Source organism: Patagioenas fasciata, chromosome 12 (assembly GCF_037038585.1).
Source record: "Patagioenas fasciata isolate bPatFas1 chromosome 12, bPatFas1.hap1, whole genome shotgun sequence".
Taxonomy (NCBI): domain Eukaryota; kingdom Metazoa; phylum Chordata; class Aves; order Columbiformes; family Columbidae; genus Patagioenas; species Patagioenas fasciata.
The window spans coordinates 8043290-8069680 of record NC_092531.1 but is presented as its reverse complement, the minus strand read 5'-3'; the positions used below and the strand labels follow the sequence as shown (position 1 = coordinate 8069680).

The window sequence follows — 26391 nt, the reverse complement described above, 5'->3', positions numbered from 1 at the left end:
GTGCCTTGACGATAACTTTCTGATGCAAAGGGTGGAGGAGCCGACTAGGAGAGGTGCACTGCTGGACCTCATCCTCACTAACAAGGAGGGGCTGGCTGAAGCGGTAAAGGTCGAGGGCTGCCTTGGTTGCAGCGACCATGAGATGGTGGAGTTCAGGATCTCATGTGGCAGGAGCAGGATAGCAAGCAGAATTGCAACCCTGGATTTCAGCAAGGCAAACTTTGGCCTTTTCAGGCAATTGCTAGGGGAAATGCCATGGGCAAGACTGCTTGAAGGTAAAGGGGCCCAAGAGAGTTGGTTAGTGTTCAGGGACTGTTTCTACCGGGCACGAGATCAGAGCATCCCGACATCTGGAGAAAAGCAAATGTCACTGCAGTCTTCAGAAAGGGCGAGAAGGAGGACCCCGGTAACTCTAGAGTGGTCAGCCTCACTTCCATTCCTGGGAAACTGATGGAACGACTTCTCCTTGGTGCCATCTCACGGTGTATCAGGGATAAGAGAGTCATTAGGGGCAGTCAGCATGGCTTCACCAAGGGGAAGTTGTTCTTGACCAACCTCATTGACTTCTATGAGGACAGAACAAGGTGGATGGATGATGGCAGAGCAGTGGACGTGATCTACCTTGACTTGAGTAAGGCATTTGACACAGTCTCCCACAGCATCCTTACAGCTGAACTGAGGGAGTGCGGTCTGGATGACCGGTTAGTGAGGTGGACTGCGAACTGGCTGAAGGGAAGAAGCCAGAGAGTCATGGTCAATGGGGCAGAGTCCAGTTGGAGGCCTGGATCTAGTGCAGTGCCTCAGGGGTCAGTCCTGGGGCCTATATTATTCAATATATTCATCAATGATTTGGATGAGGGAATAGAGTGCACTATCAGCAGGTTTGCTGATGACACCAAGCTGGGAGGAGTGGCTGACACTGGAAGCTGTGCTGCCATCCAGAGACCTGGACAGGCTGGAGAGCTGGGCAGGGAAAAGTGTAATGAAATATAACAAGGGCAAGTGTGGAGTCTTGAATCTGGGCAGGAACAACCCCAGGTTCCAGTATAAGTTGGGGAATGACCTATTAGAGAGCAGTGTAGGGGAAAGGGACCTGGGGGTCCTGCTGGACAGCAGGATGACCATGAGCCAGCATTGTGCCCTTGTGACTGGGAAGGCCAATGGTACCTGGGGTGGATTAGAAGGGGGGTGGTTAGTAGGTCAGAGAGGTTCTCCTTCCCCTCTACTCTGCTCTGGTGAGAGCACACCTGGAATATTGTGTCCAGTTCTGGACCCCTCAGTTCCAGAAGGACAGGGAACTACTGGAGAGAGTCCAGCGCAGGGCAACGAAGATGATGAAGGGGGTGGAGCATCTCCCGTGTGAGGAAAGGCTGAGGGAGCTGGGGCTCTTTAGTTTGGAAAAAAGGAGACTGAGGGGTGACCTCATTAATGTTTACAGATAGATAAAGGGTGAGTGTCAGGAGGATGGAACCAGGCTCTTCTCGGTGACAACCAATGGTAGGACAAGGGGGAATGGGTTCAAACTGGAACACAAGAAGTTCCACTTAAATTTGAGACGAAACTTCTTCTCAGTGAGGGTGACAGAACACTGGACCAGGCTGCCCAGGGAGGTTGTGGAGTCTCCTACTCTGCAGACATTCAAACCCGCCTGGACACCTTCCTGTGGAACCTCAGCTGGGTGTTCCTGCTCCAGCAGGGAGATTGGACTGGATGAGCTTTCCAGGTCCCTTCCAATCCGTAATATTCTATGATTCTGTGATTCTGTTCTAGAGTGTTTCATTAAGAAGAAAACAAGAACTGAAATGCTACAGAAAATTTTGCAACAGATTATTAATTGATAATCACCTATACTGATTTTTAAATCATAGCATAATGTTAAAATGTCTGTGATGTGTGTTGACTTTTAATGCCTTTCAAAAATAAGAAATAGGTTCAATTTAACAAAGTTCATCCTAACTGTACAATATTTGGTAATTTCTAATATTTCTTTGCACAGTTTATTTCCATTTCCTGTAATTCAATGCACTTTTTCTTTGTTGCTTTGATTGTTTTCCATTCAGCATGATGAAAGTATTAGAAGGCACATGGAACAAATTGAACAAAGAAAAGAGAAAGCAGCTGAATTAAGTAGTGGAAGACATGCTAATACTGATTATGCACCCAAACTTACGCCATATGAACGAAAAAAGCAGTGCTCCTTATGTAATGTCATGGTAAGTAGGATGGAGGGAATACTATCGGAATTGCAAGGCCAACCTGTGCCTTGAAGCTACAAATTATGGTGAGAGTACCGCACGTCCACTGTGTCCCTGCGCTGCTCTTGTAAAGTGCACCTTGTGTTGGATTCTCCTATTTGTAAATCAGGTGGTTTAGGAACAATTCGAGAGAAGTTGAGAGTTGTAGGTAGACCAGAGAGTGGACAGTACTCAGTTGTTGGCTGACTCTTTTAAGAAAAGCAAGGATTTGGAAGCATCAAATGAAGGAAGTTAAAAGTTAGTTTTAAAGCCAAGGGAAGAATGAGGTTCTGTACATGGCAGGTGGCTGAGCTGTGAACACCTTGTTGTGAGATCCTATGGATATCTGAATTTAATACGAGTCCAGGGGATGATTGGACAAGTTTAATTGGATTGAAAGTCCCTGAAAGTTACTAGGTACAGAGAAACCACTTCACGCTCCAAGCTTCTTGAACTGAGTTTGATTGGAAACTTAAAAGCGTTGAAGGAGAGAATCAGTGTTCACTTTGTCTCTTCCTTTGGGATCTTATTTTTTGGTCACTGGTGGAAGCCAGGTGCTTTGCTAGACAGACCTCTGATCCCTTCCTCTGTCTGCTGGTCCACATGTCCTGGGAATGGTGGAGAAGAGGGAGCCATACAATCGCTGAGTTGATAACTGGTTTTACTGATTTGCAAAGACTATGCATTATTGAATAAAGCCTGATATCCTGCTTAGCATTATTTCTCTTTAATGGCTGAATTAAAAGAGATTGCACGGGATCACTTCAGACCGTGCTGAAACACAAACTTAAGTTCAGCAGACTAGAGTCTTGTATATTTGCTGATCGTGCATTTCAGAATTAAAAGCCCAATATATGAAGTAAGATTTAAGTCAAAAGGAGATGAGAAGTCAAGAACTTTAAAAAATCTTCTTATACTGCAGGCTAACTTGAAATTCTGAACATACTCCTGACAAAGTGGCATTTATTGTATTACATTTAAAATACTGTTATTTATAGACTACGGAATTATCAAGGAAAAAAATTGCTATGAAGTAATTGTCATTACAGATTTCATCAGAAGTATACCTTTTTAGCCACATTAAAGGAAAAAAACACCAACAGGCTGTGAGAGAAAACAGTAGTATACAAGGACGAGAGCTTTCTGATGAAGAAGTGGTAAGTTTTGTAATATTTTTTCCTATGTTCTTCTACTTTGAAATGCCATCCAGCTGAGTAGCCTAAGAAGGTCGTGAAAATTCTTACAAAGGAAATCAACAAGAATATTTGTGTTAGCATGGGAATAATAGTGCCTTTTTGAATACAGACAACAGAAACTGTATAAAATGTGACTAATTGCTTTTCTATTAGTCGAAAGTCTTTTTGTCATCTCACTGTATTTTTTCATCATAAAAATCTGATGTGTTGCAGGTGTCTGCATTTTGCTTTACTTCTTTTTGTTCTTTCCTCTCAGTTAAAATATCTTTGTCCTTTTTTAGGTTATGATATGTGCTGTCCTGTGCATCAGGGTCAATAATGGTGAACATTGTAGTGCTAAACTACTTCAAAAATGTGGGATTGGAAATGCTTTGCAAGTATTAGCATTGCTAGAATGAACAATAATTAGGTTTTCAGTAGATTCTTTAGAATTGGCATTTAGGCTGATTTTTAGGAAGCACTGATGACATTTTATACTAAATCAAGAAACTATGATGTTTTGAAGGAAAGTCTCCTGAATGGTTATCTGATTTAATTTCTTGTTGCTGCTCCCTGAGTTGAACTACAGTATTAAGTCAAGGCCTTTTCTATGAGGCGAATTGTAACATCCAGACTTTGAGTTCTGTCTTACCCAAAAAGTCTGTGAGTGCCCGTGTGTTATACCTGTTAGATGTCGGGAGGAGCTGGACATGCCAGTTCTCCAGAGCCGATTCAGATTGAACTTCATTGTGTTCAGAAATCGGTTTCCAGCCAAACTGGTTCAAATGATGCTACTCAGTACTTCTAATTTTTGGCTGTCTCCTTCTTTCCTTCACTATTCTTGTTACTGTTTTTATTTGCTAAAATCTTCTCTTTGTCTACAGCTTCTTACATCCAGTAGTAACATCATTTCCTTATTAAAAAGCTTTGGAGAGTTAATTCTCTGAGGTGCTGAAATGCACACGAGTGGTTACTGCTGGAAAAACAGAAAAAGAAAATTGGAGAGATACCATGGTCTGGAGGAACAAGTTTTTGCTAAGTTGCAGTTTGCCTGCCCTTTCCTAACTGTAACAAAAGTACATTAACTGTCTTTTCAGGTTTTTTTTCCTCTTTTACACTGGTTAGTGGGAGTCAAATGGGTTTGAATGTGGTTTTAGATGCCAGGTTCACCTGACTGGATGTACGGGAGAAGGCTTCATACTGCGTCTGTTTTTCTAGAAATGTGTGCTGGGAGGTTTCCAAAAATCTTTCATGTTGGTACACACACAAAAGCATGGGCAATCTATAACATTGAAATTATATCGTATCTATGTAGCCTTTGCTTGTATCTGTCTAGCCACTGATAACTGAAATGTGGTTCTTGCTGGGTGACTGTCTCAGATGAATACAGAGGAAAATAGCCAACTATTTTTTCTTTTAGTTGGGTGTTATAGGCTATTCAGAACATCTAATTTGATAGCTTAACAATTTCAGCTTCCAGAAAAAGGGATTGTGTTGTAACAGCTGCATTTGTGCCCAGCTGGTGAAAAAGAAGTTCCACTAGAGGGCACAGATATCTTGATTTTTGTGGTATCCAACATCTTATGCTTAAATCTGGTGTTTTTCAGTGGAATATTTGGATGTGAATTGAAGATTAAGATGAAGGCAGAAAAGCAATTTTACTATCAGAGCAATCTGCTTAGTGTATGAACCTCTTTATTCAGCTTGCATAGATAATACCAAACTTTGTCTCCCCCACAAATAAAGCATTCAGTAACTTGAGTTAAGTTTTGAAATACTTGAGAAAAAATGTCCAAAGTATTATATAGAAGTAAAAGTGTATTCCAGGGAAGCATTATGATATTCATAGTTACTTATGCATCACTGTTTTCAATTTTTTAGTCAGTGAAGATATCTGTAGTGAGGACACACTTGTACTACTTAAAGTTATTACTTGTCATCTGTGATGTCTTTAGATTATATACATCTTGTCTGTGACCCTTCCTCTTTGACATAAAAGATTTTATTTATATCACCTTTGACCTAATAAAATTTCACCTTTAACCTTATGCACTTGACACCTCAGATAACTTACTCTTGATCTTTGACTCATTTTGTGTTAAGCCTGTTAAGTGTAATAGGTAGCTGCCTAGGAAAAAGCTTTTTTAAAATTGTAATCTGACCATAGGATTTCTGTATTATTAATTTGAGAAATCACAGAAGAACTTCAAATATGTTTATTTTGACTGTATTGGTATATCACAGAAGGTAATATTTAAGTATCTCCTTAAGACTGATGTAAGTAAGTGGTGATACAAAATGTCTTCATACAGGAAGGATTTTTGTTGGATGATTTGACCGTAAGCAAAAAATGAAAAGCTGTTCTGAATGATCATTGACACTAATTTCTCTGGGCCAGGTGGGTGCTGGTAGTTGATCTTGGCAGATATAAAAAGAAACTGTCGTATTCTAGATTTATTCCCTTTGGTATGGCATCTATAGGTTCTGTAATTTTACGAACATTTTCTGGGATAAAAGTAGACTTCGTGTTGGAGCAGTTATCTGGGTATTTATTAGTCTCCCACTGAAAAGGATGTAGATTTCTCTTAAAGCAAAAATCTATCGATTTTCAAACGGTGGTTATCATGGGAAAGCAAATTCAGTTCTGTCCACATTTTTTATTTCCTTTTTAATTTTTCTTTTGTCTGGTCTCTTATAAATACATTCATGCATATAGCTGGCAAAACTCTCTCAGCAGGATAGGCTTCGGGCTCAAAGTCTCCTTTCCTTCATTACATTTCTGGAACTTGCAATGCTTCACTGTCCCACATCATTTCATCATTGTCTTCAGTGCAGTAACAATGTTCTGTCTACATTCCCTTTCTCGACTTAAATGCATGTTTTCTTCCATCAAACATACAGCTTTGCTCCCTTTTTACATTGCTATTTTCTATGCTATTGATTTCCTGTCCCCTCGCTTAATATTCATATTACTTTAGATTCATCAAAAGATGTAAACAATGTATGCAATTTGGTTTCATTGACTTCACTGGAATCAATTAGTATGTTTGAAGATATGACTGATTGTTTTGCTGAATCAAAGTCAGTGTGACACAAAGAGCTTTTGACACAAAGACCACCACTGAAAAGGTGCCATAGGACAACACATGGTGACTTCATTAGCCCGAGGAGTCTCTGCAAGGACCTCGGAGACATTTGCTCCCACCTGTAGCTCCTAGATTGATTGATTATTCTTTTATAGGCCCCTCTTCCTTCATTTTTTCCTTTGCCTTTCTTGTCTATGCTGGTTTGCTTTAAGAAATACACGTAACATTGGTAATCTTTATAGGTTCCTTCTTTGAATCATTGTCCTGTCTCTTGTTCGCATCTCCTGTCATTTAAATGCTGTGGTTTAAAGGCACTTTTAGAGTCTAGATCGTGTAATTCCATGCAGTCTATGAATGTTTCTAGTAAGTGAAAAGTACTTCAAAAAAACAAATGAAATAGATAACGTGGCAGGGGTTTGTTTAATTTTTATAAGGTGCATGCTAGGATTTTATGTATTCCAAAGCAGGATGGAGGAATATTAAAGAACCTTTGTTTGTGTATGTAGAAAACGTGTTGGGTTTTTTTTTTTTAATCAGGGAGGAGTTCTGTCTCTCTTGTCATGATATAAATGAAAACAAAGACATTCTTAGAGGTATATTTAGATCAAATGAAAATGTAATCCCACAATGGAATAAAGAGATTGTTGTTGTCTGAAGACCGACTGTGTTAAAATGTGAGGATTTATAGAAAGACTTGGTTGGTTGAGCCCACCCACGTTCCTTTTATAAAACCCCGGGTTGTCAGTGCGCGCAGCTCGGTGTGCAGAGTGGCGGGCAGGTTGGCTGGGCTTGCGGCGCAGCCTTTTCTGGCACCGCTCTGTCCCGCTTGCAGCGAGGTCTGATTTACAGTGTGCAGAGCGGCGCTGGCCGGTTCCCCCGGTACACAGCCGGTACGCTGGCAGGATCGCACTTTCGCCAGGATGTGGGAGAGAGCCTGCCTGGGAAAGCAGGGGTGTGCGGGTTCAAGGGCTCTTCCAGCCATGCAGGGTTTATAGCTAGCACAACACACAAGCAAAGTTGATGTTCAGCTGAGTTTGAATTTCTAAAAGCTTCTTAGAGGCGAGGAGTTGTTTTTCTTTAAGAAATCGAGCTGTTTTCTCAAAGTTCTCTTCTGCTTCCATTATTTCTTACAGAGGAAATTACTGAGGGAAAGAGGTGGAGAAATGCTTTCATGCCTGACCTTTCAGCCTTTTCTTCTATATTTACAAGAAGCTTTCTTGTCCAGAGACATGGTGATGTCTAACTTTGCTAATTATTTTTCTTTCTAATTTGCTGTGTTTTCATTAAAATTAAATTATATACAACTTGCTCTATTGCTTCAGCCTTAGCAGTATTCAAGATATGCTTTTTGTTTTCCATTCTGAATCTGAGTGTTTTCAAGTTCTTCTAATAAAATGAAGAATAGTATCCTATGAATTCCTTTGGTAACTGACTGAAAAGATATGATTAAGCAAAATGGAAAATAATAACACTAGAGATTAGCAGTGTTTGGATTAATAGAGGAGTTTGAGGTGTTGAGTACATGGTCTTTTAAAAGTTGTTATGCAAGATGAATAGTTGTCTTTTTTCTTCTGGAACATTCGTGTGTATGTTACTTACATTGCCAAGTGTGGTTTTAGTCACCTTTATTCTGAGTTTCACTCTAAGTAATGAAAGTCTTTAGCATTCAGTTCTGAGCTCTTGTGTTGGATTATTCAAGGCTCTGGACTCAGGCTTTCGTGCGACTCTGATTTTTTTGACTATGAACTCTGGGTGGGTATTGCAGCCTTGGTCTTATTCTGGTTTATGTTTGCACTCCAGCCTCTTTTGAACATTGGTGTGATCAGTTATGATCGTTACAGTACAAGGAGATGATCTTGACTCAGCTCTGGTGGTATATAGTACTTCAGTCATTTCTGGGTAATACAGTGGTGCATACGGTTTGGCCATATGTCGAACAATATTCGTACTTTTTTTATCCACAGAGTTACAGACTATAGACTTCATTGTAAATTCATTTTTTTCTTGGCATCTGAAGATAGTTTTCCAACAGTAGCCTCTTTTTCTTCTCTGTTGCTCAGTGGAAGCAATCTGTAAATCACCTACAAACAAGAATTCCCCGTCCCAATAAAGCCTCAGGTTCTGGTTGAGTTTGCTTTACTCATTTATTTTTTTTCCTGAGGAAGGGAGGATGTTTTTAGGAGGGGTCGTATGTTGCTTCAGGAGTGGCATTAGGCCAAGCATCTGTGGTCCATTTTTGTTCATGGACGTTTCATATCTGTTGACTACCTGTGGTCCTTTCAGCACTGGAACTCTGTCCTGGTAATTCTGCGGTGAATACGTTTGTCCTGGAAGAAACTGTCATGAACATCATATAATTATGAAGTTTAATCCATGGCGCAGTTTGCGAAAGGTCTTGCAGTACTCTATACATCAACTCTAGTCTTTTGTTCTTTGCGCAGCAATAGCTTCTTACCTTTAATATATTATGTGTTGTTTTTCTTGGCAAAAATGTACATGATTAATTGTTTGTTGGCTGTGTCTGTAATTGTGATAGATCACTGCCAACAGCTGCACCCTTCTTTTGGCTTGGATGTCTTGAATATTCACAGCCAGTAAAAAAAACACTGCTGGCCAAGTCCAAGTGCACTGGATTTCCCCCTCTCTCTTACTGGCCCTTGTAGCCGGTGACAATGGCTGTGGTTCCAGGTCACTTCCCTCATCTGCAGGGGGATGCTTTCCATGGCCAGGGTGCAGAATTCTCAGGGAAGAAACAGCTTTACTTTTGCCTTCTGTTTCCATGTTTTGGAGTGACAGGTGGGAAATGGAATGGTATTAAAAATCCCAAGAAGTATCTGAACCTACTATTCAGAATATTATTTGCTATTTGTCTTAGTGGCAGGCTGTCATATCGTTGGATTTATGGACAAGCAATTACTTTCTTTTTAAAAAATGTTTCTGTATGAAGCACTTACAGTAACTGTTATTAATGAAAACAGGTAAAAACCTTCCTTATTTTGAATCTTCTCCATATTTTGGAGTGGATCATCACTGGTGGTATTAGAACAGTATTTGATCACAAACATTTGATCTCTTTATAATTAAACATTAATGACTATTTGTGTTTCAAGCTGTCACTTGTTATAATGTTGAGAATGGAGTTTTGCATTTGACACAACTCCTAGTCTGCTTCAGCATCTGTTTTCCATATTAAATATTGTCCTAGGCTATGAAGGAAAAAATAAAATACTGAGCAGTTTTATTGAAACATAAGAAAAACATGAACAAATATTCCTGTGGTAACATGATTTAGAACGGAACCTTAAAAACTTCCTCAAAATTTGGCAAATACATCTCTTAAGTGATTATATACAAGAAACCATTATTCCTGACATTGGTAATAAATATCAAAAACATTTCAATTACTTTCTGCAGTTCCAGGATATTGTTTATTTGGAAACAGGTAAAAATGTTAATCCAGAAGATATATGTAGTCTTCAGAATAGTTAGCTATTGGTTTGCTAGAGTATATTCCGTATGTACCTCACGTTTATAAAAAATACTCGATTTGCTCTTGATTTTTTTTATTAAAATGATAAATGAATGACAGCAATTATGTGATATAAGCTGCTACAAGTATTTCTTTATGATCTTCCTCATGTTTATTGTTTTAATGCTTATACAAGAGGGCAAGGAAAAACAAGTGTTTGGAAGTTCTGAAGATCTAATTCAGATAAATAGCTAGAGCCAGGTATTTTTCAAGTTGCCTTGGTCTGCAGAATTGGGTTAGAAAACTTATAAGAATGCCTTTTCTTTCCAAACTTGGAGATTCAAGTTTGGAAAGAATACAAAAATAATAAGAATAACCAGTCTTACAGTATTCTGGCCCTTCTGCTTCAGTTCTGGCCAGAATCCAGCAATACAGAAGAAGAGAGGATAAAAAAAACTGTTAACTTTTTGGATTCCAGGAAGGGCACTTTGACTCATTTTGGGAGGTGAAAGTCCAATAGCCAAAAGGGGTTTCCACATGTATGGAGTGGTTAGTTTATACTTAATGACAACATAGCTGATCAAGCACGGTGTCAGACTCTGTATAAAGCGACTATACATTGGAAAGGTCAGGCCTTTCTGTGCCTGTTGTTTCACAGTAGGATTTCACTCCAATGCTGCTGACCCTTCAGAGCTTACAGAAAACAGCAGAAAATCCTTGCTCTAGTAGGTGATAGCCCAGGGCACTCCTGCCAGCCACCGACTGGCTTCAGAGCGGCGGATTTGCAGAGCCTTCCTTCCCTGGCTGTTAGCGATGCGCAGGAGGAGGAATGGTGTGCTTCGGGGGAGCCAGCGAGGAGCCGCGTGGCCCCGGAGAACCGAGAGTGCTGAGTTCTGACTGCCCCACAGCAACAAATGCCAGGCTGGGATTTTCTCCTCAGCTTGAGCAAATACAGATGCTTTACTGCAATACTGTCCTACCTATGCAATCTTGCCCCAGGCAGAATTCATAAAAAGGTAACACTTACTTAAAAAGAAAGGAAAAGGAAAGAAGTGTTTGTGTTATGCTCACTCCTCATTTTAGAATGAGGGGATTTTGTTTGGAAGAGTTCTGTTTGGCACACTTTACATTGCAATTTATTAATGTTACTAGGAATATTTGCTGAGTAGTGAAATGAGTAGCAACTTATATGTAATACAGAGAGCCAAAAGTGTCATAGTCAAAGAAATTGGGTAGAAAAATTAATTTTGCAGTTGTGTTCTGGTTTGATAAATACGTATGTATCTAGCATTTCATTTGTCAAGGTCAGGTATGTGGATGTTGTTTCTGTAATCAGAACATCATGGGGAGAGCTAGGCAAGAGTATTGATCTTGTGAATGGGCATTGTATGAAGAGGGCATCAGTCAGGAAATTTGTTCTCCAGCTGTTGCATTTTGTATGGATCACTGAGGATCAGAATCCAGTTTATGGCAGGGTTTTCCTCATCCAAACCAAAGTGGACTGTACTCAACTGTGTAGCATTTCAGCATTTTGTAGTATTTGCTGTACTTTTCATGGAGAAAATTTGCAATTATGTTTGTTCTAGAGTCTGAAAAAATTACTTTATTTCAGAAAATATTTGTAGTAATGCTATAATCCTTGTAATATAAACGTGTCATGGAGGAAGAGGACTGTAATTCAGTGTATAGAGGAACTTGGTTATAAGAAGTACGTAGTCAACTAAAATTATCAACTTGAAGATGAGAAACAAACTGGATAGTTTTTCTGTTTCGGGCAGTCAAATGGGACTAGGCAATAACCAGCAAGAATGTGATTTAATGGGTGACCTTATTAGTTCTAGTTATAATGGTTTTGGAAACACACATTTCTCTTGTAGTTTGTAGATGAGACCCATCTGTTCCCTTTGGAAAGCTCCGGGATTCTCAGTGGCTAAAAGAACAGTTGAGGATGGAGGGAAAAGAGGAAAAGCAAAGGCATTTTTTGTAAATAATCCAATTTCTATCTTGTCTGCTTTGTTGGGGCTGCAGTTTTACATGTGCATTTAATGTTAGTTTGCATCACCTTGCTTGTAAATGAAGTACTGAAACTTGTACAGGAATTTTATTTCAGTTCTCCTAAAAATGTCTTCAGTGTTATATAAAAAATTATGTCTATATGCCTTGATTGTTTTAAAGATCTCAAATGACAAGATGGGTATATACAGAATATTAAGAGTGAAGGAAACACTTACAGAAGCTGTTAGAATTACGTTACATATGGATATAACAGTACCCATGGTTTGAACAACTTGGACAATCCATTGAGGGAAAAATATTCAGATATGCTGGGAGTTATACAGGGTAGGTAGTGTAGCAAAGTTGAAGCCAGTGTTGCTTTTAGAGTTTGCTTAAATTATTATGCTCAACTTCTTATGTCCAGTATTACTTTAGTATTCATTTTTCATTCATATGATTTAAGATAGAAATTTCAATTACTATTTTGACCAAATATATATTGCTAGGTTACGTCATGCAGCGATGCTTTACAAAAACTAAATGGTCTTTTTCCAGGAAATTTCACAGAGATTTATTTTGTTTTCAACAGCCATAATATTTTCCTGAATTGGTAGAAGAAAATATAGGTTGTTTTCTGGAAAATATTGTCTATAAATTTTTGACACTTTGCTTTTTACTTTGAATTTTTAAGGATACTTAGCAAAAAGAAAGGAAGAACCACATCTTGTTGTGACACTAATCATTTTCAAGGATGAATTATCCTAATAAGCAATGGCGATCTATACTTCATAATGTGTTCAGTGTTCTGCAAGAAAACAAACATAAGCCTCAGTGTGTCCGTCGGCCTTGTCTTAGCATAGAAGGATGTTGCAGTATCATGAAGAACATCTGGTTATACGTTTTTCAAGTGAAGTAGACTAATTGGGTGAAAGTTAAGGGACAGGGTGGCAAGGGTGATACTGTTGTGGGCATCTATTATAGGCCACCAGATCAGAGTTAAGAGGTTGATGAGGGCTTGTACAGACAGCTGAGAGCAGCCTCACAGGCCCTGGTTGTGTTGGGGGATTTGAACTTCCCTGATGTTTGCTGGAAGGACTACTCGGCCGGCCACAGTCCAGGAGGTTCCTCCAGTGCCTTGACGATAACTTTCTGATGCAAAGGGTGGAGGAGCCAACTAGGAGAGGTGCGCTGCTGGACCTCATCCTCACTAACAAGGAGGGTCTGGTTGAAGCGGTAAAGGTCAAGGGCTGCCTTGGTTACAGTGACCATGAGATGGTGGAGTTCAGGATCTCATGTGGCCGGAGCAGGATAGCAAGCAGAATTGCAACCCTGGACTTCAGCAAGGCAAACTTTGGCCTTTTCAGGCAATTGCTAGGGGAAATGCCATGGGCGAGGCTGCTTGAAGGTAAAGGGGCCCAAGAGAGTTGGTTAGTGTTCAGGAACTGTTTCTACCAGGCACGAGATCAGAGCATCCCGACACATAGGAAGTCAAGGAAGGGAGCCAGGAGACCTGCGTGGTTAAACAGGGAACTGCTGGGTAAGCTCAAGTGGAAGAGGAGAGTTTATAGATCATGGAAGGAGGGGCTGGCCACCTGGGGAGAAGATAAGGCTGTTGTCAGAGGGTGTAACTATGGGAGGCAACTGGGGAGAATATAAGGCTGTTGTCAGGGAAGGCAACTAGGAAAGCTGAGGCCTCCTTAGAATTAAACCTGGTGAGAGGGGTCAAGGGCAACAGGAAGAGCTTTTTCCAATACGTGGCAGATAAAACTAACACCAGAAGCAATGTAGGCCCACTGATGAACAAGGTGGGTGCCCTGGTGGCAGAAGATACAGAGAAGGCAGAGTTACTGAACGCCTTCTTTGTCTCTGTCTACTCTACCGGAGGCTGTCCTGAGGAGCCCCGTACCGCTGAAGCCCCAGAGGAAGGCAGGACAATGGAGGATGAGGACTGGGTTAGGGAGCAATTAGGCAGTCTGGACATCCATCAATCCATGGGTCCGGATGGGATGCACCCTTGAGTGCTGAGAGAGCTGGCTGAGGTCATTGCTGGACCGCTGTCCATCATCTTTGCCAAGTCTAGGGAAACGGGAGAGGTGCCTGAGGACTGGAGGAAAGCAAATGTCACTGCAGTCTTCAGAAAGGGCGAGAAGGAGGACCCGGGTAACTCTAGACTGGTCAGCCTCACCTCCATCCCTGGGAAACTGATGGAATGACCTCTCCTTGATGCCATCTCAAGGCATATCAGGGATAAGAGGGTCATTAGGGGCAGTCAGCATGGCTTCACCAAGGGGAAGTCGTGCTTGACCCAACCTCATTGACTTCTATGAGGACATAACAAGATGGATGGATGATGGCAGAGCGGTGGACGTGATCTACCTTGACTTGAGTAAGGCATTTGACACAGTCTCCCACAGCATCCTTACAGCTGAACTGAGGGAGTGCGGTCTGGATGACTGGGTAGTGAGGTGGACTGCGAACTGGCTGAAGGGAAGAAGCCAGAGAGCCGTGGTCAATGGGGCAGAGTCCAGTTGAGGCCTGGATCTAGTGGAGTGCCTCAGGGGTCAGTACTGGGGCCTATATTATTCAGTATGTTCATCAATGATTTGGATGAGGGAATAGAGTGCACTATCAGCAAATTTGCTGGTGACACCAAGCTGGGAGGAGTGGCTGACACTGGAAGCTGTGCTGCCATCCAGAGACCTGGACAGGCTGGAGAGTTGGGCAGGGAAAAATTTAAGGAAATATAACAAAGGCAAGGTCACTGGAATTGTTACAGGCACCTACCTGTCTATTCATGGGTAGCATCAGTCAATCAAAATTGAAAACAGCTTTAGGGGAATAGCTTTGTTGGTTATTAATCTCTAAATTATAACTTTTAAATATAGGCCTTGGACTTTCGCTCAAAGTACCTCTGAGGAAACAGGAAATTTTTTTGTAACATTTAAAAAAATCTTGAAACAAATAATTTATTTAAAAATCACATAGTGTAATGACATTCACTTTTCTTGGATTCCATTATGAAAAACCTGTACTGTTTTTTTATTAAAGCATGTCTTCTGTGGGCAACCAGGATTTTACCATTATTTCACTTCAATGCAAATTTTTAATGTGAGAGAAAAAGTAATATTCCTATCAACACATGGTAACATTGCAAGTAGTACTTTCAATGTATTTTAACAAAAATTAAGAGAAGTTTGGTGAACGATTAAAATAATCAACAATGAAGGGATTGGTTCTTTTAGTATAAGGAATTATGTTGGTAGGGCAGGGCATTGGTTTCATGCAGCTGAAAAAGGCAGCTTGGAGAAGCAAGAGGATGTCAACTGGAGTTCATACCTCTTAGGTAATGGTCTCTTCAGGATGAGAGACAACATTTATTCTTTTCTACCTTTCTTTATTGCAAAATACCCATGATATGTTCTTTCCAGTGTGAAATAATCTCTTTCTCAAAATTTGTTTTAAAATTTTTCTTCAATTTGTTAACCTTTTGTTAAAAATGTAGCATTGTTGTTTCCTGGGAAGATAATCTATGATCTCCAAGATTAAATATTATTTCAATATTTTCTGTAGGAGCACCTGTCATTGAAAAAGTACATTGTGGATATTGTGATTGAGAGTTCTGTTCCTGTGGAACCGTTAAAAGATGGAGAAGAGAAACAAAAAACGAAAAAGAAAGCCAAAAAGCTGAAGGCACGGATGAACTCCAGGTAGTTCAGATTTCTTTTTAATTGATTTTCTTTAAGTTTTGTTCTAAACTTTACCTTTTGTCCTTTAGTGTGAGTGCAGTGGAAGGCTGAAAAAAACGGTAAAATTATTTGCTTTGGGAGTTTCTAGAAAATAATACTGATGAGCCTAATTTATGGCCACTTTCTCTGATTGAGAAAGAAAACTGAATATCGATCTGGAGCCCTTGGTTTCACCTGTTAAGAGCTTTTCTCATAATTGGATGCCAGTGCCCTGCCAAAACTGTAGCCTCTCCTAGCATACAATAGCATGTTTAAATTTGTGTAAACCATGCCTATTTTTCTTTCTAGCTATTGATTTTTAAATGAAGTATCAAAGAAAATCAATAGTAATCAACAAATAGAAGTCAGCCTGCTGTAGTGTCAAATCCCAGGACTAAATTTAATCATTTTTTCTTGCCTGTCACAACAAAAAGAAAGTTAAAAATATCTTCAAATGGAAAGTGAGTTGTCAGACCTGCAATTTGTTATTAGTATAAAAAGTGGCATCTGCAAATCAGTATGATATGCAGGGCATCATTGTATCATGATCGGGCAATGTCGGTCTTTGTAGCTGAATACTCCCCAGCTGAGGTTAATACTTCACTGAATATTGTAACATATTTTTGCATTTGTCTCTAAAAATACTTCTCGGAATGTAAGAATCATTGTTGCGTGTTTCCTCTACCCAAGGTTTACAAATAAGAGAAAAGCACCTTAATGGATTTTTAGAACTACAGTAAAAATGGAATATTTTATTAACTCATAATAGTGCTAATAATGGCACATTAGTATTCAAACCACAATACTTTTACGATGTATTACTGTTTCTGATTGTTTTCCTCATTGGGTGAGCAAATCCACTATCTGAATACCGCATCAGAAGGCACTGTTGAAATTGGATAACATAGTCTTCCAGGTTTCTGATGACTCAAGTTGGAGAGTTATTCCTATTACCTGTTGATTTAATGCACTTACTTGGTCCAATTTTGTTTCTTTTTCAAGAGCTGCTTCTGTTGAATTTAGTCAAAGGTTTGTCAGACCAAGGAATACAAGCTCAAATAGTAGTTTGCTATTGACACTGATAGTTGAAAAACCTTTTCAGAACATTTTTAGTTCTAATGTGTCAGACTGCTGGGTGAATCAGCATATTCGTCATCAAAAATTATAAGTACAACGGTAATAATAAAGGAGCATCCTCTTCCAAAGGTGGTATACTACTGAAAAATACAGTGAAAGTTTCAAAATCTAAGAGGAATTGTGTTGCTGAGGCATGAAATTCATGTTCATTAAGCTTGTTTTTAGTTTGAAAGGGTAAGTAAACTTTTGGATGGGATTACTGTCCTTGACAATAACTGAGAGTTAAGTTGAACATTTCACCATGAGTTTTCTGATGTTAACACAAAAGACTTACTAATAAAAATGTCCAGTAGCAAAATGAAGCAAAGGTTGCTCCATGGAATTTCAAACAACAAATTGTTGAAGTGGGGGGGAAATCCATTTGGGAAATTAATTTTAGCCATACGAGTCTTACCAGTCTTCTACAGTTACTATAATTGACACTTGAGTTATATTAATAGGCATAGAAATGGCAAATACTGCATAGAAGTTTATTACTGGTGAGGTGGGGAGGTTTACCATGTTCAGCAAAGGAAAGGGGATCATCTTAAGTTATGTGGCTAAAGCAGTTAAAGCAATAACCTCCAAATTACAATATGACATACTAAATTAAATAATGTAGCTAATGTCTACTATGTTGCTGCCCAGCCATCTGGACAGTACTACCAGCAGATAGCTAGCTGCTTACTGCTCAGAGTCAGCTCAAAACTTAGGTGGAATATATAGTCAAAGTACTTCATTTTGTTGAGGATGGTTTGAAGGTGAAGAGCATTTGATGTCGATAATGCACAGGTCTTAGCACATTATCTATGAACCATGTTTTAGTACATATTTGCAACTGTTCCTCTTCTCTAGAAAAAAAATAGTTATAACAAACCCTCTTATACCTCAAGACTTGAAACTTTACGTTCATTTCAGTTTCTAGGAAGCTGTGATATTTTAAACTCTAAAAAATAAGTAACTGCATTCAAATAGGTTCCTGTTGCTCAGCTCAGTTTCTAGATCTTAAATCACTATTACAATATCAAAGCAATGAAGGGCAAAGGTGAATGAGGGGACAAATTGTGATCAATGGGTTATTAGATATGTTGAGTTTTGTTAGTCTTATTAGTTATATTTATAACCTAAGCCATTAAACTGGTGCTATAGTAACAACTGATATATAGCTGAGTAAATTATCTCAGGTTAACATGTATGTGCTGCTAGCAGAAGAATACTTTGGTACCCCCATGGCAAAAAGAGGCTTGATGGAAGCAAACCTCACGCAATAGAGGGGTAGTAGTGTGTAGGAAGTATATAAAGTGGAGATATGTTTTGCAATGGATTTAAAGCGCTCCAGTCATGTTCATTTAGTAACAGATATTTTAGGCAATTATTCATGTTTGACTTGTCTGTACAAAACTCAAAGCTGAAATGTGTTGTTTCTGGCTCAGAGGCAGGAAAGAAGGCAAGAGGTTAATAAAGGAATCTCACCTTCATGTTTAATACTAAATTCAGTTGTGATTAATAGCTTTATTAATGATCCATAAATCAGAGCTAGTGGTAATGTAACAATATTTGCATGTAGCATAAGTTGTATAGGTTAAGCAAGCTGAGGGAAAATTCGAGGAGCTTTGGAAAACTTGATCCACTTGGGTGAACAGAAAATAGAAAGAAACATGCAGTATATGTATCTGAGAGGAATTATGGGAATTAAATCTTTGCTATTTTTTGCAGTGAAACAATGAAACGTTTCCCATTGTCAAAGTCTTAGATTTGAAAAAAACAATTGGACGTTTGTAAAGCTGGCAAAGAATATCAAGTGACAGCAACTAATGTTCAGAATACCTTGGAAATTAATAGGAAACAGCATTTTTATGGGGGAAAGTGGCACTGAGGCAGATTTTTTTCTGTTTCAGTCTTGGTAGAGCCAGATCACATACCCACTGACAGGTTTAGTCCAGCATGCCAGTTCAGTTTCCATCAGGTGTGCGTACACAGCTGTTTTGAAGGATTTCCTGAGCCATGAATGGTGTCACCACTTGTTCATCTGAGAACGCAACCTCAAGAGGTTTGAACAGCACATCTCCCTGAAGTCCCTAGAGATCCCTGTTGCATCTGTCAAGTCTTAATTTCAGAATAAAAATTCTAAGAGCAGTTGTCAAAATTTTTGACAACTAGATGCTTTTACTTTCTGCTGGATGTTTTTTCATCACAGGGCTCTGTCTCTGGGAACTGAATTTTTCTGCATCACTGTAGTATCCGGGTTAATTTTACCTCGTGTGTATATGCTGTTAGAAAAGCTGACAGGATCACCCCTCTGCATCCTGTTTTGCTGGATGAACTGGTGATGTTTTTTACCTGTTGGCACAGGGTGGCTGGAGTCAAAACAGTGGGAAAAAAGTCTCCTCTCCCTTTTCCTACTTTTTGGCATGTGGCCAGTGTCAATAGTACTTTTAAGGGACCAGAGCGGCTTGTGTTTCTATTTCCAGCAGTAAAACAGTCATAGGTGGAGGTGTTTACTTCTATGCTGTATGCTTAACAAGGTTCATTATGTTATGGTAAAGTCATTAGTTACATAAAAAAATACTCTTGTACCTGTAAATATAACGAATTATTTATATGTTAGTTCTAATCTCTCTGACATGGTGATCTTCTGATCTGCACTTTGTGTCTAAATTACTAACATTTTCATCAGATAAATGTGATGATTTCGTAATAAGCAGTGGGATGCTGCAGTTATATATCACTATACTATTTTCTGCCATTTGGAAAGTTAAATACACCATTTGTGTGCTGATGTTATTCTAAAGTAGTAATATTAATAATGAATTATTAATGACCAATAATTAAGCATCGGTGTGGATCATGACAGCACACTTGGCAGTAATTACTGTGAAACAGGAAAAACCCAAAGGTTACAGTTATCTTGCTGGTATTCCATACTGTACACTTTAGAGAATAGTCAATAATAATTAATATTTTCTCCTCCAGGGCAAAGGAATATGAGAGTTTGATGGAAGCAAAAAATGCTGTCTCTGATTCTCCATTTAAAGTCAAGTAAGCATTTAACTTTATGTATTTTTAGACGTACAATTTTTTTTTTCCCTGTCTGTAGCAGAAATGCTTCTGAAATTTCCAGTGGAGCAGGTCTAGTAAGGTCTTCACTCCACATGGGGCATACTGGCATCTTGAATTACAGGCCAGTTTCTAATACAAAAGGCCAGACCTTATAAAGGCAGTTTTTTCTGAAGGCACTGTATGTGTTTAACCATGTAACATGCAATAGTAAAGAGAACATATATTCGTCCTTTTCTTACCTGGAAGCAAGAAGGTTCCAGCTTCATACTTCAAGACTCATGGTGAAAATACAGCACTGGAATTGTGGGACTGAAAATCTTATGTTTGGCCTCCATTTGGTCAGGTTCAGAAGGTGAAAGCACAGATATTTTAATGCACAGATGTCTTAATCTGGCACTGAGCTTTTTAAAGAACTGACCTATTTATTACATAGGATAAGGCACAGAGGAAAGCAGTTGGGTGACAAAATTAAAACAAGACCTATTATCACTAGCAAATTACTCCTTCTTAGTTGCAAACTGCAAATTTCTCAGCTTATGCGTTCTGATTCCATTGAAACTGGTTGGCCAAACATGGGGAATATTTGGATTTCCAAAAAGCTTTTGATAAGGTCTATCACCCAAGATTTTAAAAGAAACAATATAGCTGTAGCGTAAGTGGAAATCACTTAAAAAAACATAAAGAAGTAGGGTGTATGTTGAGCAGTGTAGGGACCTGGGGGTCCTGGTGGACAGCAGGATGACCATGAACCAGCACTGTGCCCTTGTGGCCAGGAAGGCCAATGGCATCCTGGGGTGGATTAGAAGGGGGGTGGTCAGTAGGTCAGAGAGATTCTCCTTCCCCTCTACTCTGCCCTGGTGAGACCACATCTGGAATATTGTGTCCAGTTCTGGGCCCCTCTGGAGAGAGTCCAGCGCAGGGCAACAAAGATGATGAAGGGAGTGGAGCATCTCCCTTATGAGGAAAGGCTGAGGGAGCTGGGGCTCTTGAGCTTGGAGGAGACTGAGGGGTGATCTCATTAATGTTTACAGATAGATAAAGGGTGAGTGTCAGGAGGATGGAGCCAGGCTCTTCTCAGTGACAACCAGTGACAGGACAAGGGGTAATGGGTTCAAACTGGAACAGAAGATGAAGGTAACAGAACACTGGACCAGGCTGCCCAGGGAGATTTTGGAGTCTCCTTCTCTGCAGACATTCAAACCCGCCCGGACACCTTCTTGTGTAACCTCATCTGGGTGTTCCTGCTCTGGCTGGGGGGGTTGCACTGGATGAGCTTTTGAGGTCCCTTCCAACCCTGACATTCTGTGATTCTGTGATGTTCAGTGTTTGCAGAATAGGGAGGTTACCGGTAGAGTTCTGCAGCCACATGCAAAGTGTGGGCTTTGGCTTTTCAGAAGTGATAGGTAGTTCCAAGAAACTATCAGCTCAGTACTCCTAGCGGTTAAAAGGAAATCCTTTCTTAAAATTATTTACAACAGAGCAAAAACAGAACAAAGAATGTCATTATGTAGAAATGCCTAGGTCATCTACATCTTGTGAATACTATGTGCAGTTCTGGTTCTTCATCTCAGAAAAGATATGCTGGAATTGTTTGAGGTTCAGAGAGGACAGGAAAGGAAATCAGGATTAATTTCTGCTATGACTTCTGTATTAGGGACTTGTTATACTAGTGTTTCCCATTCTGGAGAAAAATATGGTAGTGGGAGGAAGTTTTAGTGGGGTTATGTTACAGAGATCTACAAGGTCATATATAGCATGGAAAAGATGGTTGTTGATTGCTATCTGTCTCGGTACCAGAATGATAAGCTGTTCAAATCCTTGCTGTTAGGCTTCCTTGGTTGGATATACAACTAGCCTGTATGCCTTATCTTTCACACAGTCTTTCCAACAGTTTGAAAACCTGCTGCTGAATCTCAGCATGTATTTTAAAGTCATAAAAATCCATCACTGAGGTTTGACATAAGAAGGTGAAACGTCTCCACCAGATGGCACACCTGCATAAACACATGGAGGAAGAAGGTTCACTTGTTGGCTTCGTTTCTTAATAATCAGCAGTTCAATTTTCAAGATTAGTTTCATGGCAGATTAAGACTTTTAGATTTGTAGCTTCTGTGTTTTGCTTTTCTTGGCTACCAAAAAAAGAAAAAAGCAAAACCACCTTAGGATCTAGTTGTCAGGAAGCAGAAATGTGGAGTGAGTGACTCTGAAAATACTGATAAGCTGTAGTGCTTCCACTTGAGGTTTTTTTTGACTTCTGATTATCAGTGATGTACTTTGCTCAGTTGTGTCTCAACTGCAATGCAACAGAAACTCAGATTATGTTTTTTTGTAATCTCATAACTGATCCTGAATTTACCATTGTAGTTTCTGTTCCCTTAGTGAAATACTGGTGTGCTTTCAGGCAGAATATACTGATATACTTCTGTTCCATCTGCTTTCTCATTTCCCTCCTTTATTGCCACTGTGAGGGCTCTACAATGGCATAACAATAGGAGTTCAGGTCAGAACCGACTTCAAGAAGAAAGAGGACTGACTGTCTCTGAGTCAACCAGAAGCCTAGTTTATTTCTCTTGCAATTTGTTTACTTTACACAATACATAATACAAAATGGAAGAAGGACAGGGAAGGCTAGTTTTTTCTTCTTCTTCTTTATCTTTCTTGAGGCCAGAGTTTTAGGCCAGACCGTATTTGTCTACGTGAGAAACATATTCTTAATACAAGCAAAATGAATAGGAAAACACCTTTGAAACAGAGCAAAGTACAGAATCCTACTTAACTCATGACAACAGTAAGAAGAATTAGCTGAAAGAAACGAACAGTAGTAGATCTCCACTGAAACATTATTGCTTTGAGAAGCTCCGAAAGTAGTTAATTATTGCCTTTTTAGCCAGAACACAGTGTGCTGTACGGAGCTACTATGAACTGCTACTGTACCTGGCCAAGAGAGTGCAACCTCCTGCCAATAGCAGGAGCCTTAACAGCTCTCAGGAGATCTGTAAAGTTGTTGAGAAAAGTCATATCAGAGAACAAAAGGGGTAGATATGGCGTGCACTAAATGTGTTTTTTGTGTCAAAACAAATGCCAGTACTTCATGCTTATTGCAAAGGAGGGTTCGAGGTGGTCAGATTGGAGTGTAAGTATACCAGTGAACAGAAAATACTTCTAACTTAGTGGGCTGTGGAATTTAAAATTGAAAAAGTTTTTTTTTAATTCCATTTAAAATGTGGCACAGGTAATAGATTTATTTGCTTAGCAGAAGCAAATGTGGTTTAGAATGAAAGAATTAAATATAGCTTTCTTTTATGCTTCCTTGCTTGTGCCACATTTCTTTGCTCCCTCCTTTCCCTCCCAAATTTATTGTGTCTTCACAATCAAGTAAAACCATTTATGGAATGCAATTTCTTATCTGATTTTAGTTCTTAGTTGTGTTGTCAGTTGTTGCAGAAGAAAGACAGAACCCAGAATTAGTCTTTGGCAGGTAAAAAGCTTTTTTAGATCATCTTTAAGATTAAGCCACCTTAATATTATGAGACCACTGATTTCCTCCTGCAGCTCATAGACTGTTTTAGTAGTTCTTGTTAGTTTATGGTTTGCAGATTTATAAAACCTTTTGCATTAAGGAAGCACTGATCCAGGTGCTTTCCAAGCTTTACATTGGTCATACATGAATATGCAAATAAATAAGTTCCAGAAACATTATTTATAGGAATTTTTCATCATTTTTCAGATAGTTTCCTTTTCAAAAACAAAAGAAGGTGTGTGAAGCTGCAGATATTTCATGGCTGGCAGTGTTATGGTCAATGTCAGGGTGCAGAGTGGTGTTTTCCATTGCACACCTAGAGCGATCGCAGGATGCCACATGTGCCACCGTGTATATTAATCTTGCCGCGGGGCTCAGGCTGCAGCCATGCAGAATAGCGCAGGGGCCGTGCGTTGCTTCCAGAGGATACAGCGTAACTCCCTGTTTGGACCGCGCAGGAACTGCCACAGACTGTCTCAGTTCTCTCCGGGCACGGCCTGGATGGGGAAGAATTGGGGCTGTGTGTGGGGCTGGCGTCTGGCCGCCCTCGGCAGCGCCGGCCGGGAGCACGAACCGCACAGAACCCAGCGCTCTGCCCAGTCACGCTAATCCTGCCTCGCATACATCCAGCGTACAGCCAAGAAATCATGGATTGAAATGCGGAAGTGCTAAAATACATTGATGTTACTATTTCAGGGCTTTTTTTCTAGAGATGAAATGTGGCCTATAAATATTAGCAGAGATCTTTTTCCATTAGCCTATGAAATATATTAAACCTGCTAAAAATATTAAGCCCATGCTAAAAAGAAACCTTTAATTCATACAGTGCTTTGTTTTAATTTTGTTTATATACTTGCTATATAAACCTTTAATATAAATGACCCTTATTTTCCCATTTGGAGTGCAGAAAGATCAGGTAATGTCATGGTAACGTTCCACGACCAATCGGTGCCATATATCCTTTCTGATCTTTCTTCTGCATTCTGAAATATCTGTTTGTGGGCAATATTAAAATCTTAATTAGTGAGATGTATATAACTGTAAAGAAAAATACATTAACTTTAATTTTCCCTTTTATTTAGCCTAATAAATTTTCAGTCATTTATCATTCCTTGCACACCTGATAAGCATTGGAGGGATGCAAAATGGGGGACAGAAGGAAGATTAAATAATTGTCTTGAAACGTTTGGAATTGGACTCAACAGTATTTCCACATAGTCAGTGGATCAGATGTTGATACTATGCTCTGTTAATCTACGGTGCTTACAAAGATTATACAAGGTATACAATAGGTACAAAGAGTTTTCTCTTTCCAGATCTGTTCATATCAATGATCAATTCTATAGCCAAGCATAAGTGAATTTCCACAGATTTTTAGTCCTTTGGAACAGTCCTCAAGTTATTCTTATTTGTTTGACACTGCCAAGAAGTCAGTATAAAGGATATTAAATTAAAATGGGAGGAGGGAGTTTTTATTTCCCTTCTCTTCCCCATGTGATCACATAGCATGCATTACCTTTCTTTGGCAGAAGACCAACATACAGTAGGATGTGAGGATGTAAGAGGTAATTCTTTAACGTGGCAGAACTGAATATTCTTCGTGTTTCTTACTGTGTGATGCTGAACGCACGCTTAGAAAATTTGCATTTTGGTAAAAGTGTCTTGAAAGACTTGTAGAAGAAATGGAAACCTGGAAGCTTTTCATTGAGAGTTAAAGTGTTGATATACAGCATCTTTTTTTTTACTGAGGACAGAAACTGAACGTGACATTTTAACTTATGTAGCATCTTTAGAGACTGAAGAGAATGAAAGGAAATTTGTCAACAGAAGTAACAACATAAGACAATTATTTTCTGTTCGATTCCTTGTGTGTAGTGTTTGGGTAAACCTTACACATTTTGTATGCTGATGCCTGATGTAGATTAGGAAAGTCTCTTTCTTTAGCCTTGTGATTATTCCTGGTTGAATTCCATTCCTGTGATGTGAAATGAAGCAAACAGAAACCCGTCTTGCTGTCTTTTGTCAGATGAAGTCACAATATAGTGTGGTGGGGGTTTTGTGGTGCTTTATATATGCTTTAATCACGGAATTTGGTTAGATGTTTCAAAGAGAGGAAGTCTTTATTTTTGCTTAATGCACTAGGATATTGCCAGGGGAGCAGGTATTCTAAATCATGTTCTATGAGAACACCTGAAACACTTTGCTTCTCTATCATCTTCCTGGACTGCGGCAATTTGACTTCGTTGGTGCGGCAATCCAGTCTTTATGCTCAGCAGAGTTAGTGGTCGTCTGATTTACTGCACAAGTCCTGCCGTTATTTGTGTTTGGGCTTTTAATTTTCTTTCCGATTTTGGCTCATGGCTCACTGACTTAGACAGAGGTTTCCTCCAACCTCATTTTCCACAGAGGAAATAGCAGTGCAGAAAATCTCATCAAGACATAATCTCCCTTTATTTTTCTTGTCATAGAAAAATCCTGGCTGAATATTAGTGGATTCAGCTGACCAGATGATAAGAATTCCAAGACTCAAAATTCTGCAAATCATTTTTGTTTGTACTTTTAAAACATACATGTATTTTCAGAGTCTCTTGAAAGCTTTTAAGAAAGCTCCTAATTTCTTCAAACAAAAGGTACAGGGTACCTGTTTCCTGTTAATTAACTTGAACTCTCTATTCTTGCCCAATTTTTTTCTTAACACATGGGACTATTGTGGCACATTCCCCAGCCATTCCGTCTCCTTTGTTGCCTCTGGGAGCCGAGTTAATGTAATTTTCTATTTGCCGTTACTCTGTGGTCACTTTGTGAATGCTTTCTGGCACTTTCACACTGACGATAAGCATTCATGATAAGCATTGATACCCTTCCTCTCCCTTGTCCTTCCTATGAGCTGTGTTTGCTTCTATAACAGTATTTCTCCCAGTCCTTCTGCTCAGTTACCATCTTCATCCCACTTTCAGTACAAATTGCTCAGCAGATCAAACCAAAGGTCCCCCAAATGCTGCGCCTGTGAC

The 26391-nt window shown here is 39.5% G+C and overlaps 1 protein-coding gene across 12 annotated transcripts in view; it reads left to right on the top strand.

Annotated features, from left to right (window-relative positions):
* SCAPER (S-phase cyclin A associated protein in the ER) overlaps positions 1 to 26391 on the top strand; it is a 151807-nt gene that overhangs the window by 53970 nt on the left and 71446 nt on the right. For 11 of the 12 annotated variants that reach the window (XM_071813778.1, XM_065847607.2, XM_071813777.1 and 8 more), the window contains 4 exons: positions 2061 to 2213; positions 3284 to 3391; positions 15530 to 15666; positions 19774 to 19839. In XM_071813778.1, the coding sequence (XP_071669879.1) occupies positions 2061 to 2213; positions 3284 to 3391; positions 15530 to 15666; positions 19774 to 19839 (464 nt within the window). The remainder of the gene's footprint in view (positions 1 to 2060; positions 2214 to 3283; positions 3392 to 15529; positions 15667 to 19773; positions 19840 to 26391) is intronic. The other variant, XM_071813779.1, reaches the window with a different exon arrangement.